The sequence below is a fragment of the Magnolia sinica genome, chromosome 3, assembly GCF_029962835.1.
Source record: "Magnolia sinica isolate HGM2019 chromosome 3, MsV1, whole genome shotgun sequence".
Classification (NCBI taxonomy): Eukaryota; Viridiplantae; Streptophyta; class Magnoliopsida; order Magnoliales; family Magnoliaceae; genus Magnolia; species Magnolia sinica.
The window spans coordinates 96,860,607-96,877,580 of NC_080575.1; the positions used below are offsets into that span (position 1 = coordinate 96,860,607).

At 38.8% G+C, this 16,974-nt stretch overlaps 1 protein-coding gene across 2 annotated transcripts in view; it reads left to right on the forward strand.

Annotated features, from left to right (window-relative positions):
• LOC131240335 (transcription initiation factor IIB-like) overlaps window positions 1-16,974 on the forward strand; it is a 44,023-nt gene extending 27,049 nt beyond the window's left edge. The window contains exons 1-8 of one of the 2 annotated variants that reach the window (XM_058238471.1): window positions 5,311-5,341; window positions 8,072-8,422; window positions 8,545-8,569; window positions 10,451-10,580; window positions 10,663-10,796; window positions 12,002-12,090; window positions 15,769-15,845; window positions 16,303-16,974. In XM_058238471.1, coding sequence (XP_058094454.1) covers window positions 8,088-8,422; window positions 8,545-8,569; window positions 10,451-10,580; window positions 10,663-10,796; window positions 12,002-12,090; window positions 15,769-15,845; window positions 16,303-16,448 — 936 coding nt within the window. In that variant the 5' untranslated portion in view covers window positions 5,311-5,341; window positions 8,072-8,087 and the 3' untranslated portion in view covers window positions 16,449-16,974. Of the gene's footprint in view, window positions 1-5,310; window positions 5,342-8,071; window positions 8,423-8,544; window positions 8,570-10,450; window positions 10,581-10,662; window positions 10,797-12,001; window positions 12,091-15,768; window positions 15,846-16,302 lie in introns of those variants that run through there. The other variant, XM_058238470.1, reaches the window with a different exon arrangement.

Here is a 16,974-nt window from a genome sequence, read left to right on the forward strand (position 1 = left end):
ATCATTTTATGGTATGAAAGAAAAAATGAGGTATATCTCAATCTCAAGTGGACCACATTACAGGAAACAGTGTTGAATGAACGTTGACCATTAAAAATGTTTTGGGGCCAATAAAAGTTTTGGATCAATCTGATATTTATTTTTTCCCTTCATCTAGGTCTTTATAACCTAATCAACAGATTGGATGTCAAATAAACAGTACAGTGGGCCTTAGGATGATTTTAATGGTGGATATCCAAACATCATTGTTTTCCTGTAGTCTAGTCCACCTAAGATTTATATCCCTATCAATTTTTTGTATCAATCCCTAAAATGATCTGTAAAAATGGATGAACGGAATCGATGAAACACATACATCATGGTGGGGCCCACAGAGCACCGACCACCAGCCACGGTGCTGGGTCAAGGGGAGTGGCCAATCCGTCTCCGATTGGCTAGTGTACCACACATCAGCTATATAGCTGGTGTATTGACGTCAGCAAGTTCTGTGGGTCCCATCATCAGGTATGTGTTATGTTGAAACTGTCCATCCATTTTGTGAGCTCGTAGTAAGGCTTGAGACTTAAAATAAGACCGGTATAACAATCAAGTGGATCACACTGGAAAAAGCAGTGGGGGATTGAACGTCTGCCATTGAAACCCTTTTGGGGTTCACAGAAGTTTTGGATCCATATGAAATTTGTTTTTCCTCTTCATCCAGGTCTTTGTGACCTTATGAACAGATTTGGATGGAAAATAAACGTTATGGTGGGTCCTATGAAATTTTTAACGGTGAAAATCATTATCGCCGCTGCTATTTGTGGTGTGGTCCAGTTGATCTTGGATATGATTAAATTTTTGGATAGTACTCTAAAATAATCTCGAAAAATGGATTAATGGTGTGGATATAATAAATACATCATTGTGGGCCATGTAACTTTGATCTCCTTTGAACCGTTTGTACAACTCGGAGCTCGAGGAGCGTCAGCGCTCGTCTTCGCACCACATGTACACCAGCTAATTGGCTTCCCCGAAAAAACACCTATATTTTTAGTAAAAATTAATTTAAATGTTGAATAAGTTGGATTTATAAAAAATTTAATTAATAAATTTTACTTAAAATATTAAATTTTAGTGATAAGTGTTGACAATAAGTTCTATCAAATGGCCTTAATCAAGTCCACCTGACTGGGAGGTTGCTAAGTAATGCAGTAATGTATCCCACCCCATGTGGGTTGCTAGTTTTGCTATTTTGTATGCTTTGTCACAAAATTTATTAATTTTAAATATTATTACTAATTTAAATATATTTTTTAATTCAATGGATTTCATATCCACCCCAAAGCTTTGCCCCCTAAGCTCTACAATGCTATGTAGGGGTGTACACCAACCGAGTTGACTCGACTCGAAAAAGCTCGATTCAACTCAGTTCGAGCTAAGTCAAGCTGATTTTTTGAGCTCAAAAATGAGTTCGAGCCGAGTTTGAGTTAGCCCCAGTTCGACTCGACTCGGATCGAATCCAGTTCGAATCGAACTCGGATCAAACTAGCTTGGTGACTCAATTACTTTGATATTGATGTTGCTCACTAAGTGTTTGATGAAATAACTCAATGAAGCGTGGCTTGTGGCAAGGAAGGTATGTACATGAAATAAATACCTTTTTAAAAAAAAAGTTTTTATATTGCTTGGAAGGTGTTTGATAAAATACCTTAAAACCATTGCTGCTATTTCCCATAAGGTGAGATTTTGAAGGTGCAATCCAAGTGTTTGTGGAAATGTTGCACAGGCGAACTCAGCTCAATCTTGGCTTGAACTGGTCCGAGTTGCTGACCAAATCGAGCTGAGCTGGCCAGTTAGGCTGGAGGACTGAGCCAAGCTGAGTTGGAGCTAAGGTCAGCTAGTGGCCGAGCTGAGTCAAGCTGAGGCCAGCTCAACCCGGTTCGACTCGATGTACACCCCCTAATGCTATGTGTGGGACCATTGTGATGTGCATGACGTTCGATCCACCCATCATCCATCATGTGCTCATGTTCTTCTAGTCAACGAAAAAACTAGGCCTTTTCAAAACTTGAGTGGGCCACACCATAGCAAAGGAACGGTAATATATAGATGCCTACTAATTAAAACCTTTCAATGTTAGATGTAGATTACTACGTACGTGTCATCCAGTCCATTCAATGCATCTGGCTGGGTTGAATGGGCACCGGAAAAATGAGCTCGCCACAGGGGCTTTGAGGGGACACTATGATGTGTGGGTTTTATCCACACCATCCAATCATTTTTCCATATCATTCTAAGATACAAGCTCAAAAATCAGGAAGATGAAAGGCTCAAGCAAACCATACAACGAGGATTAAACACCTGCCATTGAAAACTTTCTGGGCCACGGAAGTTTTAGATCAAGCTGATATTTGTGGTGTGATCTACTTGAGCTTTGGATATGCTTCAATTTTGGACTCATGAACTAAAATGAGATGATAAAATGGATGGACAGTGTGGATAAGACATACATCATGATGGGCCCGCAAAGTTAACTAAGCATGCTATATCCTACCTACTTTCTTAGTACGCAATCCGCTTTCCATTTTCATTGCCTTCCATTCCAGTTTGAAGGTGAGCTCCACTAGGACTCGGATTTTAGAGGTTTTAGTCTCGATTTGGAATGGTATCTGTTGGGGAAAAAACACCGAATATGCATATATGTACATGGAATGCAGACCACTGGCTAGAATCATCCTGACCTTGCATTCCTTGTACATGTGTGGCTCAGATGATGAGTAGACGTTAATGAATTTTGCCTATAAGTGTACCGAACGCAGATTGCATACGGAGTAACTCAGTACCCTATAGCTGAGTAAACTCGGTGAGGTCCACACATTATGTACGTGTCTTATCTATACCGTACATTCATTTTTCAGCTCGTTTTGGGGCATGAGCCCGAAGTGTAAACATATCCAAAGCTCAAGTGGACCACACCACAGGAAATAGTGGGAATTGAACGCCTACCGTAGAAAAGTGGAAATAATAATTTCCACCGGTGAAACCTTGCTAGGCCCCACAGTGATGTTTATTTGTCATCCAACCTTCTCGTAAGATCACACAAACATGGATGAATGGAAAATACAAATATAAGCTTGATCCAAAACTTCTATGCCCCCAAGAAATTTTCAACGGTAGACATTCAATTCAGACTGTTTCCTGTGGTGTAGTCCATTTTAGTTTTTTATATACTTCAGTTTTGGGATAAGGCCCTAAAATCATCTAGTAAAATATATGGACGGATTGGATAAAATACATAAACTACGTTGGGCCCACAGTGAATGTATGCGGTTTATCCACACCGTCCATCCGTTTTTTCAGCTCATTTTACGGGTTGAACCCAAAATTGAAGCTTATCCAAAGCTCAAGTGGACCATGACACAGGAAACAGTGGAAATAATGATTTCCACCCTCCTTGCTAGGTCCCGCAATGATGTTTATTTATCATCCAACCTTCTCTTTCTCGTAAGATCACACAAACATGGATGAATGGAAAATACAAATATAAGCTTGATCCAAAACTTCTATGCCCCCAAGAAATTTTCAACGGTAGACATTCAATTCAGACTGTTTCCTGTGGTGTAGTCCATTTTAGTTTTTTATATACTTCAGTTTTGGGATAAGGCCCTAAAATCATCTAGTAAAATATATGGACGGATTGGATAAAATACATAAATCATAGTGGGCCCCACAGAGTTTACTCAGTACGCAATCCGCCTCCCTGTACAATATGCGAATCCCACTTTAGCACGTGCGGCACGTTTGTGTTTGGTGCATGAGGATGCTCTTGCCTGGATTGCCTACTACCTAAACGGACACGGTCCATATGGGTTCTGTGGGGCCCACCGTGATGTATGTGTTTTATCCACACCGTTCATCCATTTTTTTCAAATTATTTTAGGTTTGAGCCAATAAATGAGTCAGATCCAAGTTTCAAGTGTAGAACATCGCAACAAGCAACGTGTCATTGTCCATTTGATCGTTGGATATACCTCATTTTTGTTTTCATGCCTTAAAATAATATGAGAAAAGTGACCGACGGTTTGGATGTACAGATACATCACTGTGGGCCCGGCCACAGAACTGCCCGTTCGGAGATAGGGACGGGCGGGGGTAGTACGCAATCCAGGTCCGTCCGTCCGTCCGTCGCAATCCGCTACCCACCCGGACGCGGTTTGGCTAGTGACGTTGCCACCAGCCAGGTGGCTAGTGGTAGGTGCTACGTGGACCCTAACATAATGTATGTATTTTATCAATGCCGTCCATCAATTTTGAAAGATAATTTTAGAGAGTCATACGAAAAATGAGGTATATCTAAATCTCAGGTGGACCACACCATGGGAAAACAGTAGTGATTGAATGTCCACCATTAAAAATCTCCTAGGTCCCACTGTAATGGTTATTTTACATCTAACCTGTTGATTAGGTCATATAGACTTGGATGAACGGAAAAAATTTATATTTCTGCTTGATCCAAAACTTTTGTGCCCCCGATAAGTTTTTAATGGTAGGCGTTCAATCAACACTTTGCGGTCCACTTGAGATTTGTATCAATCTCATTTTTGGAATCATAAATCATAAAATAAAATGATCTGAAAGAATGGATGGACGGCATGGATGAAACACATACATCATTGTGGAGCCCAGAGAGCACCGACCAATGTGGCAGGGTGAGCAGCCGATCCGTTTCGCTTCCCGGACCCTTCCGGGGGTATTTATGTCATTGAATAAATCGGACGCCGATTTCCTGCGAAGCCTTTCGCAGGGAGTTCCTGTGCTGGGAACTTAGGTGGGCCCACCGTGATATTTTTGAGAAATCTAAACCGTCCATTCGTTTTTTGAGCTCATTTTATGATACAAGTCCAAAAACGAGTAGGATCCAATTCTCCAGTGGGCTAAAACGTGAGGACTGAACGTCCACAGTTGAAATGTTCGTGGGGCGCAGCAGTTTTGAATCAGCTAATATCTGTGTTTTCAGTTCATCCTAATAGGAATGACGTTATGAACGGTATAGATGACATGAAAACATCACTGTCGACTTCATGGAGTTTTCAACGGTAAGAATTTGCCAACCCACCTTGGATACTCTTATATTTTGGTATCAATTACTAAAATGATCTCACAAAACGGATGGACGGAGTAGATTTCTCACAAACGTCACAGTGGGCCCACTTAGATTTCCAGAGCAGGAACTTCCAGCGAAAGGCGCGTCCGACCCACAGCGCGCTTCTTCCTATATAAGGGGGTACCCGGAACGCTTTCTTTAATAAAATCCAACTCCCAACTATTTTCTCTCTCTTAATTCCGAAAGCGCTCAACTAAGGTTCTCTTTCTTTAAAAACTTCAGGATTGCGTTTTTATTTTTATTTTCTGAAAACTTGGAGATTATGCTGCGTTGGGATTATTTTTTTCTCTGAAAACTTCAAGATTATGCTGCGTTTGGATGCATGTTTTCTATGAAAACTTCAAGATTATGCTGCCTTTGGATGCATGTGGAAATTGAATTACAAACATCCAAGCTAGAATTAGTGAGGTTTCCAAGAACCTGCAACAGAGCTGGGGCCATAAGCTAAATTCGTTGCTTAATATCTTATCCCTATCTCTTCTCTTCGTCTAAATCATCGTTCAAAATTGATTTTAAAATTTAACTTCAAACAGAAGAAAAATAATAATAATAATCATAAAAGAAGGCCATATCTCATAGACCCATCTACTAGTGATTGCCCACCAGTGGTCCCCACTGGCCTATGTCTAACATCAGGTGGGTCCACCATGAAAAATCCTTGATCCCGGGTGCACCAATCAAATGACCCCACCTGTGCACATTGAATATGGCTTCTTTTTCTTGTAAATTTTTAACTACCAGATGAGTGGACCAATTGATCTTTTCTGCCCTGAATTTTAGCCCCAATGAAGTAGCCCTCAAATTGCAGTTTCTTTCCTTTCAAACTACATTAAGTTTTGATGTTGATTGAAAACTCAGTGAGTCAATTAGGAACTCGGCCGAGTTGATTCTGATGCCCCAAAAACCTAGCCAATTCTCACCGTGGATCAATCATATTCTAAGTTTTCATCTTTTCTAAATCATGATCTTCTTCTCCTTCTTCCTAAGCTCAAAACTTTTTCTTATATTAATTAAAATTGTACTCCTAAATTCTAAATTGTTGTCAAGTCAGCCATTAGAATTTACTATGGCCTTGCCTGGCTTAAAAATCACAGACTATCAAATTATTATAATCTTCCAATCAATGGACATTTTCTGCTACTGAATTCTTGTTCCTTTTCAGTGATAATTAGTAGGTTGTTGTTAACATAGTTAGGATTGTCTAATTGGTGTGAGTTTGAGTTTGAGTTAAGCGCCACCCTACCGTGGGGCCCACGCGATTTATAGTTCAAATCTAATGCATATATTCCATATATACTATTTCAGTCACAGACACTCCAAGAACTAAGACTAAGTCTTTAGTCCTTGGATTGCAATTGAGGCCCACTCATCTTAGTTCCAAAATTAAAGCCTTGTTCTTTAAATCTGATGCATAAAGGCCGAATCTGATATCTAAAACTTGAATGTGGAATCTGAAGCCTGAATTTGGAATAAGAAGTAAAAAAAACTTGTCAACAAAACTATCAAATAAAGCCCACCTTGATGTTTATATGCTATCCAAACCATTTATAAGGCCATTCACAATGGGATGAAGTGAAAACACATAGAATATAACTTGATACAAAACTTTTATTGCCATAAAAATGCTTCAATGGTGCTTACTGAATGCCCATTGTTTCCTCTTGTACGACACTTAAGTATTTTATAAACTTCAATTTTAATCACACGTCATTAAATGACCTGGAAAAATGGATGGACGGGGTGGATTTTTCAGAAATATCGTGGTGGACCCCACCCAACATCATCCCATGGAAAGTTCGGAAACGGTTTGGCTACTCCCCCTGCCACCAGCCCGGTGGCTGGTGGTCCGTGCTCTATGGGCCCACCATGATTTATGTGTTTCATCCTATAATTTTAGGGTCTTATCCCAAAAATGAGATGGATATAAATCTCAGGTGGACCACACCACAAGAAAACAATAGTGATTGGATATCCACCATAAAAATCCTCCTAAGGCCCACTGTACTTGTACTGTTTATTTGACATCCAATATGTTGATTGGGTCATACAGGCCCAAAAAGTTTTTAATGGTCTACGCTCATTCAACACTGTTTCTTGTAATGTGGTCCACTTGATATTGGGATATATCTCATTTTTTGTTTCATACCATAAAATGAATTGGAAAAATATATGAACCGCATGGATGAAATATATACATCATGGTGGGGCTCACATAGCACCGACCACCAGCCAAGTGGCAGGGGAGTAGCCAATCCGATCCCGGGAAGTTCCCGCGTCCGGGTACTGCTCGGACGGAAGCGGATTGGCTGGCGTACCACACACCGGGAAGCGGATTACGCTTATCGTACTGAGTAAACTCTGTGAAGTCTACCGTGATTTATTTATCTGATCCGCTCCATCCATCCATTTTACCAGATAATATTAGGCCTGAGCTCAAAAATCAAGTATATAGAATATTCAAATGGACCACACCACAGGAAGCAGTTGAATTGAACGTATAATGTTGAAAAATTATTGGGGGCCACAAACGTTTTGGATGAAGCTTATATTTGTGTTTTCCCTTCATCCATGAATTTATAATCTTATGAAAAGGTTGGATGACAAATAAACATCACTGTGGCCTAGAAATGTTTCAACGGTGGAAATCATTATCCCTACTGTTTCCTGTGGAATGATACACTTGATCTTTAGATATGCTTCAATTTTGGTCTCAACCCCTTAAATGAGATGGAAAAACGGATGGACGGCGTAGATAGACCACATACATTCAAGGTGGGCCCAACTGAGTTTACTCAGTAAGATAAGAGCAATCCGATTTCCACACAGCAGCTATATAGCTGCTGTAGGTACGTGTAGCCTAGGCTAGGCTCTCTTCCCTAGCCATGGATAACTAACCATAGAAGCTCTCTCTCTCTCTCTCTCGTGTAGGCTAGTGTTTGAAACCATGGCGGACACATACTGCACAGACTGCAATAGAAGCACAGAGGTGGTCTTTGATCACTCATCTGGGGATACAATCTGCTCTGAGTGTGGCCTTGTCATAGAGGCACACTTCATCGACGAGACTTCCGAGTGGAGGACCTTTGCCAACGATTCCACTAACAACGATCCCATCCGTGTTGGTGGCCCCACCAACCCTCTCTTGGACGATGTCGCCCTCTCCACCATCATATCCAAGCCCACTGACCACCTACTCTCCTCGTCCCTTGGACGATGGCAGATTCGCAACAACACCTCCCTCATTACCGCCTTCCACACCATTGACACCATGTCTGATAGGTCTCTCTATTCCTTCTCAAACATCATTGATTCTATTCCTCTTATTACCATGCCCAATGGGTCTGTCCATTCCTTCTCAAATATCATTGGTTATTGATTTTTTGATTTTTATTTTTTTCCAGGTTGGGCCTTGTTGCTATAATTAAGGTACCTACTCACTGACCATTGTCTAAAGCTTCAATTATGTTATGATTGTATTTTGTGCATGGATTTATGATTTGGCAACTTGGATTGACCCATTCAATCCCTGGTAATCTTGAATCATGGTCCCACATTGGATCCAACTCGACCAAATGAGTTGTCAAAGAGCTCAAAATTATTAAAGAACATAAAAAAATTTAAAAAAATTTAAAAAAATAAATTGTAATTGCATATTAACTTTTAAAAAAAGTTTCTAGATTAAGTTTCAACCATTTGTTTGTATATTTGCTACGTAACTAATGAAAGACAATTAACTACTTGATCTAAAAGTTCGAACTGATAGAGCATGGCAAATTAATCCCTTTATCTCATAGCCCAGGCCCCACGTCACATGGGTTAGGACCTCGGCCGAACTCCTCTCGTGGGCCGCACTTCACATAGGTTCTGCTTCACACGAGCCACCAGATTCACATAGATGGGGCCCGCCTCACACAGGCCACCTACCCCGAGTGTGCTCTTGCATCCTAGGGCAACCCCACTCGAGCCCAGTGTGAAAATGCCCCAGCATTAATAACTCCCATTGGTCAAATTGAAAATGTCTTCTTGGCAATATGAACTTACTTTCTCTCATTGTTGTTATTTATGACCTTGTAGTGCATTTTCATTATGTTCATGATCATGTGTGTTTGATTTACCCAAAAGAATACAAATAAGTCTTGTGTTGAGAGAACAACAGGGTTTTTTTTATTTTTTTATTTTTTATTTTTGTTTTTAAACGCCATTTTGCCCAAGGTGAAAATTTTTTCATAGAAAGCCCAAAGAGAAACTAAGAATGGCCGGAGCCTAGATGAGAAACTGAACTGCATAAGAAGCAATAACTTGGACCTGTTTGGGCTTAAAATTACTTAAATTGAACATTCTGCAGCAAGCGTTCAGATACAGTACTCGCAGATGCGTTGTTGATTATGCATGTGATCTTTGTAGATGACATCAATTATTATTTTTTAAGTTTTCTTTATTCGGCAGAACATCGCATATGAGTACTTATTCGTTTATACGACCCATTATTTAAATTCTTACTTTCAGGGTATATTTGGTTCCATCTTCAGTTATTAATCATGGCATATTGATTGATGGCAACTATTTTCACATATTTTTCAATTTTCTTTTTGAAAATTTAGGTGCTTTGGGTTGCACCAAATATCATGATATTTCATGATTAATCAATCTAATTTGGCATAAATTTTTATGATGTATGTCATGACATTCCGTGAAATTTTGTGCAACTGTATACACCCTTATTGTTGAATTGGGTATGGATTCAAGCATTGGTTTCACTTTTGTTTTTTTAGGGGATTCTGGTATTTTGAGAAAATCTAAACTGAACTTTCTTATTTAGTGCTTTAGTTGACCTCTAGATCCCCCATAATTGGATGTCTGCTTAACTTGAGGTCTGAATTTCTACTATTGCATTATTTTGTTGTTTCATTGCTCATGTTTGAATAAAAACTTCTAGTTTGAAGTTTACAGTAGAAAGCATGTTCAATGTATATAATCCACATGCAGCCGGTATAGGGCAAACTGGCATAATTCATTTTAATTAGGCATGATGATTTCAATAATGATACCCTATGAAAGGGGGCATGTTAAGCATAAAAGGTAAAAATCAATTACTAGACCCCAATGGGCTTGGGGGGTCTGAATTGAATCTTATTCCAATGAGTTCGTGAAAGCAAATGAACGATCAGCCATTTAAAAGAAAAAAAAAAAAAACAAATAAGCCATTTTCTTTTTGGAAATTATAAAAACTGTTTTCTTTATAATATATGGATATGCACTTGAAGTTTACCTCTGCTTCATTGCAATGTTTCTGAAAATTTCCCCAAGGATCGAGCTTGCGAAATATACAAGAAAATGGAAGATCTAAAGTCTATTGGAGGAAAGAATCGGGATGCAATGTTGGCTGCTTGCTTGTATGTCTCTTGTCGGCAAGAGGACAAGCCTCGGACTATGAAGGGTATACCTCAAGCTTAAAATGTGGTTATATCACTACATATATTTCAATGTACATAAACTTTGAATTTGTTTCCTTTGAGTAGAAATTGCCTCTGTTGCAAATGGAGCTACAAGAAAGGAAATCGGTAGGGCAAAAGAGTATATTGTTAAACATCTGGGGGCAGAGAATGTGGGCCAAGCGATGGAGATGGGAACTATACATGCTGTTGATTTTATGGTGAGTTTCCAAGCAAACATTCCTTTTTTCTTTTTCTTTTTTGTCTATCATGATTTTGGTGCAAAATATCGTGATATTTCATGGTACTTGGTGCAACTAAATGTGCCCTTAGCTTTACAATTATCTATGGCATTTCAACATTAAGTCTGAGTATTTGTGTTTCCTTAAAGAGGAACGCTTATATCCAGTGGTCGAAGTATCTGTATCACTACGGGTTTCATTGGACAGGGATACAGAAACAATATCGGTGTCGCCGATAATATTGCTGATAACTAGAAATGCAGGGAAACATAGAAACAATGGTGGAATTTTTAGTGGAACTTAAGGATATGCTAAAATACACATTTTTATATTTTGGAATTAAAAAATTGCAAAATGAATGCATACATAAAAAGTTTCCATTTAATGGGGGCCTAGAAGAATGTGTCGTCATAAGAAGTCAGTCTAACCATCCCATCCAACCATCCATCCATATAAACATCCATTGATATTGCAAAATATCGACAACACGATATTTTGCCAAGAAATCGTCAACAATTGAAAAGAAAATGGAAGATTTCAGTCTCGATATCGCACATGTTGCGATAACAATAATATCGAGATATTATCGATATTATCAATATTATCAACGACATTGAACACTGCATACAAGCATGTGGCCATAAAAAAATTGAAATGATTTTTTTTTTTAAATAAATATATGTTTTTTGTGATATCTATACACTAACGATATTATTGAAATATCATTGATAGACTTATGATACAAGAGTCACCTAGAATTTACGCGGTTGAAAATATTGGCGATACATTGGTGATATCAATACATTGGAAACACAAGCAACACTAGGAATTTACATAGTTGAAAATATTGGCGATAATTAAGTGATACATTGTTGATACATGGAATTTTTTATGCTACCTGTGTTATCGGTATCGTCGAGCTGGAGATAAAGATAATGTCGTGGATAATTCCAACAATGCTTATATCACAGGCACAACATTGCACCTAATCATCATGGCTTCCCAGGAGGACATGTGGACATGTTGGTAGGAAATCCAAAATAGTCATCTGGTCATCCCTTCATGGAATGGTCATGGCACAGAAATCAAGCTGGTTATGGAATACTTGACAGAATAGTTTATACTTTGCTAGCTGACTTGATTCATATACCATTATCTCATATGTAACCTGCCTAATTTTGCAGAGACGTTTCTGCTCAAATCTCCAAATGACTAGTCAAGAAATTAAAGCTAGCCAAGAAGTTGTCAAGAAGTCAGAAGCGTTCGATATCAGGTTATTCCACTTTCAAATTTTTTGGTTGAGCTGTCATTTCTAGATTTCTATTGAATTGTCGTGTTTATGCATCAGTCGAAATGATTGTTACACTAAGCAACCCCTATCCACAATGTTGGAGTGCTCTTGAAATATCCAGTCTCTGCATTTGATTTTTGTTACCACATTTGGTTGATTTTTAACATATATTTCTTCTATACAAAGCATATATGGCCAGGCATAAAAATCTAATACTTAATTCTACAAAGAGTTGCCATATCCATCTTAATATGCCATATATTCTTATACTACAGGTGCCAACGGGCTGATTCTGGTTTGGATCAGGGTCAACCTGAGCCACACCCAATTATTAATCAAGTCCCAAAGTTTGGGCTGTCCTAGCCTTTGACTTTAAACCAAAGCCTGCCTATTAACATCATAAATGGGACGGTTCTTGGCCTCACTTCAGCCGTCGGTGGAAAGGTTTATCAAACCTAAGCTTGGGCATCCCATTGATTAATCAGGCTTCAAGATCATGCCTATATTGGGTCCATGCCCACACTAGATCCATAGGACTGTACCCAAGCTTGATTTCATGATCGGTCAAGAGACAAAACCCAATGGGCTAGCCTAGCCTGTTGCCAACCCACCCTATTATGGTTGGCATCTCGTGTTGAGCCCTTTAGAGTTAGTTCTTAGATGCCACTAAACTTTTTGATAAAGGTCGGATGCCCTTGTTCTTGGATGAGGTGTGTACTAAACATCCAATTCTATCTATAGGTACTATGTAATTCATAGGCTAAGAGCTTGTATAGTAGTTTTTGGATTATTTGTGATGCAGGATCAATGGCCTAAACTAGGATGATTCAAATAAATTAATTAACGGATTACCATAGTAAATCAAAGCATAAAATAAAGCCAATCTATCATAGATTTAGAGAAATTAAATATTCAATTAAGCTCAAGTTCAAGACTATTTACAATCCCACAAAATAGTTCCTTAAGGATATTGATTAAGGATGGCTCAATGAATGGTAGAACTTCCATCTAGCATAGGATTCGTTCTAGGTTCGAGGATTCATTTACGCTTTGCTAGGGTTTGAATGGATTAGGGTTTGGGTTTGAAAATCAAGAAACTGAGAATTTAGGGTTTTATAAAATGTTAGGGTTAGGGTTAGGGTTTTATGAAATAGAGAAGAAGAGAGAAGATCAATGAGGGGGAGGCCTTTCGGCTGTACAGATGTTGTACGGACGGTGTGGTGGGGATGGGTCAGTTTGGTTGTTGATGAGTTGGGTTGATGATGATGGGGTTAGGGTTTGAGAAGGGAGAAGAAAAAATACTCAATGGAAAAAGATGCTTTGCGAGAGAGAAGAAAGAAATACTTTGATAGGAATAAGAAAGATAAACTTAGGATCATGGCTTCACACCAAACTTCATTCACAGGAAGTTTTCTTGCCCAAAAGAAGCAATGTAGAGAAATTTCATTCAATATGTCTATCATCTTAAGTCCAAAGTTGCAAGCAAGTGTATATAAGAAAATCTAAGCAAACCATAAGTCTAGAATTATTCTTGACTGTCTGAATCTATTAACGGTTAAGATCAAAGGATAAATCTCTAATAACTTAAAATAAAGATGAAAAAATAAAGCAGAAATAAAGATGTGCCACACGGCACAAGGATGATATCCAATATGCAATAGGTATGTCCACACGTCTACATGTGATCAACAGCCTAGATGAATGTGGTCCAACGTGTCCACGGCTTGGATGTGCAAACTAGAGTGTCACCCAAGTCTCCTAACATATCCAATAGTCCGGATCACCAAACTAATGTGTCCAAGATATCCAACGGCATGGTCTAACGTTTGTAACGTCCATATGTGGTCCAAGTCAAACTTGGTGATGTCCAAACAATCCAAAGATGTATCAGTCAGTTCCAAATAAGCAACCTATACGCATCTTCCTAGTGTGGGGTCTTAAAAAATCCACAACCATGCATGTGGGGTCTTTAACGCGGCTAAGAACTCAAATTGGGTCCAATGGGCCCCATGTAATGATCGTCCAACCATAATGAAGCTGGGGCTAGGGCCTCAGCTCTTCTCCTCCTCCGATAAACTCGTGTAGGTGCTTGGATGCCCTCATCAATCTATTTCTACAAGTGTGGATGCATGGGCATCGCCGCGGATGGTCCATGCACCAAACATCCCTTGTATTAGAATATCCTGACTATAGAATATTTGACCATTCACAGTGAAATTCGGACTATTGAGGATCACATGAGTCCTCTCAGTTAGATCCACCCCTTTTCTTGTGAGTGTGTAGTTGGAAACCGTAAAATCCCAAAACTCTATGTCATATGCTTGATATTGACACCATTTGGCACCCATTTAGATTTTGATATTGCATGATAGAAGTTTTTTTAAAAAATAAAAAAATAAAAAATTTGTTGCTCCCCTTGGTTTCAATCCAGACCTGAAAATACAAGGAATGCAACAATAGAAGGTTAACTGACGCAGGGATGAACGTGATGACGATAACTACTCCGAATCCACGGAGCTTCTCTAGACTCCTCATAGAGATTTCTCGAATCCATGAGGAAAGAAAGCAAAAAATAGAAACAAATTCTAATAAATTCGAAATTGATTAATTGATGAATAAAAATGAGTTCACAACCCTTTAAATAGGGGTACCAAGCAATGGGAAAGAAATCAGAATCAAATTACAACTCAAACTCCTAGAATCCGCGACTTACTATAAATAGTAAACTTACTATTTATAGACAGTCATGATGTTTACTAGGGCGCAAGGTTTTCGGCCAAAAACAGTAAGTGTCCTATTTGACTTCACCAAACCGTTCTCCTAATTATTCTAAGCTCTTTTCACGCTGGGCGCAACTCCTAAAGCCCGACGGATGAAGAGTTATAATCAAACTAAAACTTACTATTTATAGTAAAAACGAAATTAAAACAGGGAAACGACCATCAATCCAGGGGTTTTTCTCAATTCCGGGCTGCGCAACCCTCGTAGCAGGGTTGGTTGGCTAAAGTAGCTCGTTCTACCCCAAAATCATATATTTTATGTCAGATAACTCATTCCGGATTGCGAGATACGCCCGATCTAAGGTCCGACGGTCCGGATCACTTCTGTCGTCGACCGGGCCTTGTCTGATCCATCTTGGCCATGAAACTGTCCGCGACCCGCTCTACATCATTAACCTGTATTTCCTGTGTGAATTAGTTGATTTTATTTTTTCCTTGGCATCTTAGAGCAGATGTTTGATTGTCCAATATGATTTAAAATGCCAAGAAACCCCATCGGGGATCTTGTTAAGTTCCAGATCCATCCGAAGTATATGCACCTTTTAAGAGAAAGTCTTCTAGAAATACGTTTTTCAGTGTGAAAGGAAATAAAGAGGGAAAAATGCACAACAAGCGCCTAAACAATAAGAATAAACAAACGTATACTACCAATCTGAATAGGCTTGACCTTTACGTATTTTTTTAGTCTTAAAAATAAGAATAAACAAACATATACTACCAATTTGAATGGCACTTTTCTTCTTCTTCTTCTTTTTTAAATGTTTTCATACCTAATTCTCATTCTCCAGATGTGCGCGTGTGTTTTTTTTTTTTCCCTTTTCCCCATCAACATTCTTTAAACACTCTTCTTTTCTTTTCTCACAAAGATCATGTCATGCAGGAGGAGTCCTATATCAGTGGCAGCTGCAGTAATTTACATGATAAGCCAGTTATCTGACCACAAGAAACTTATCAAAGGTTGTAAATTCATTTCATCTTCTACTTGATATTATCATGATTATGTGGAACGCTAAACTCACATGCATATACAACATGCCTCAAACAGGACCTGTGGCAGAGGTGCATAATGTGCACTGCTCATGCAATTTACTCTATCATGGATGAGCCATAACCACCCAAACCTCACACAGGGCATATGATCCTAACCATTTGATGGTGTGAATTTAAGCTTGAAGATAGAAGGTTAAAAACAAGATTCACCAATAGTTTCCTTCAATTGCCAAAAGACCCTCCATTTGAGTTGTTAAGATCTTCTGACCTTTTTTTACCTTGTTATGGCTTACTGGTCCTTTCAGTGAACTTAAAATTCAGACCAACTATTGGAAATTGGAAAGTTCATTCATGAACTTAACCAAGTTACAGTTCTTAAGCTTGGCTTTATACGAAGATCCTTGCAATTGATTTGTTGTTGCAGATATTTCGATTGCAACTGGAGTTGCAGAAGGGACCATCAGGAACACCTACAAGGATCTCTATCCCTATGCGTCAAGGTTGATACCGAGCTCTTTTGCTAGAGAGGAAGACCTTAAAAACCTCTGCAGCCCGTGTGCAGAAAGATAAAAGCATGTACGCTATTTCAAAGGAGAGGCAGGGAAAGAACATGAAAAGATGTGACGAGCATGGTTTGGTGACACCCGTCATATACATTCAACAATCTGGCCATGTATTGCTGCTGGGAACTAACACTAACAAACATGAGTTGATATACTGGATTTGATAAGGAAGCCTGAACAGCACGTTTCCATCAAATCTTTTTCACGAAGATGCATTCTAATTTGAAAAAATAACCATTTGAAGTTTTGAGTTTCTTCTCATTGACCGATCATGGCAAGTGATTGTTTATTCTTTTAAGGGGATTCTCTTTCTTCTTCTCTTTTTCTTTCCTCTTCTGTATAGTGGAGGGTCAGAATTTTTATAGGTAAGGATTCTAGATAAATTCAAAATATTCATATGATCATGTGAAAAAGAAAGTAGTTGGAGAATGTGGGGAGTATGTGAACTTTGCTAGACTGTAAATGAAGACAGAACTGTAGATCCTTTGGATAGAAAATAGTACACTTGGTTATTGATTGCTGTTTGGATTTTC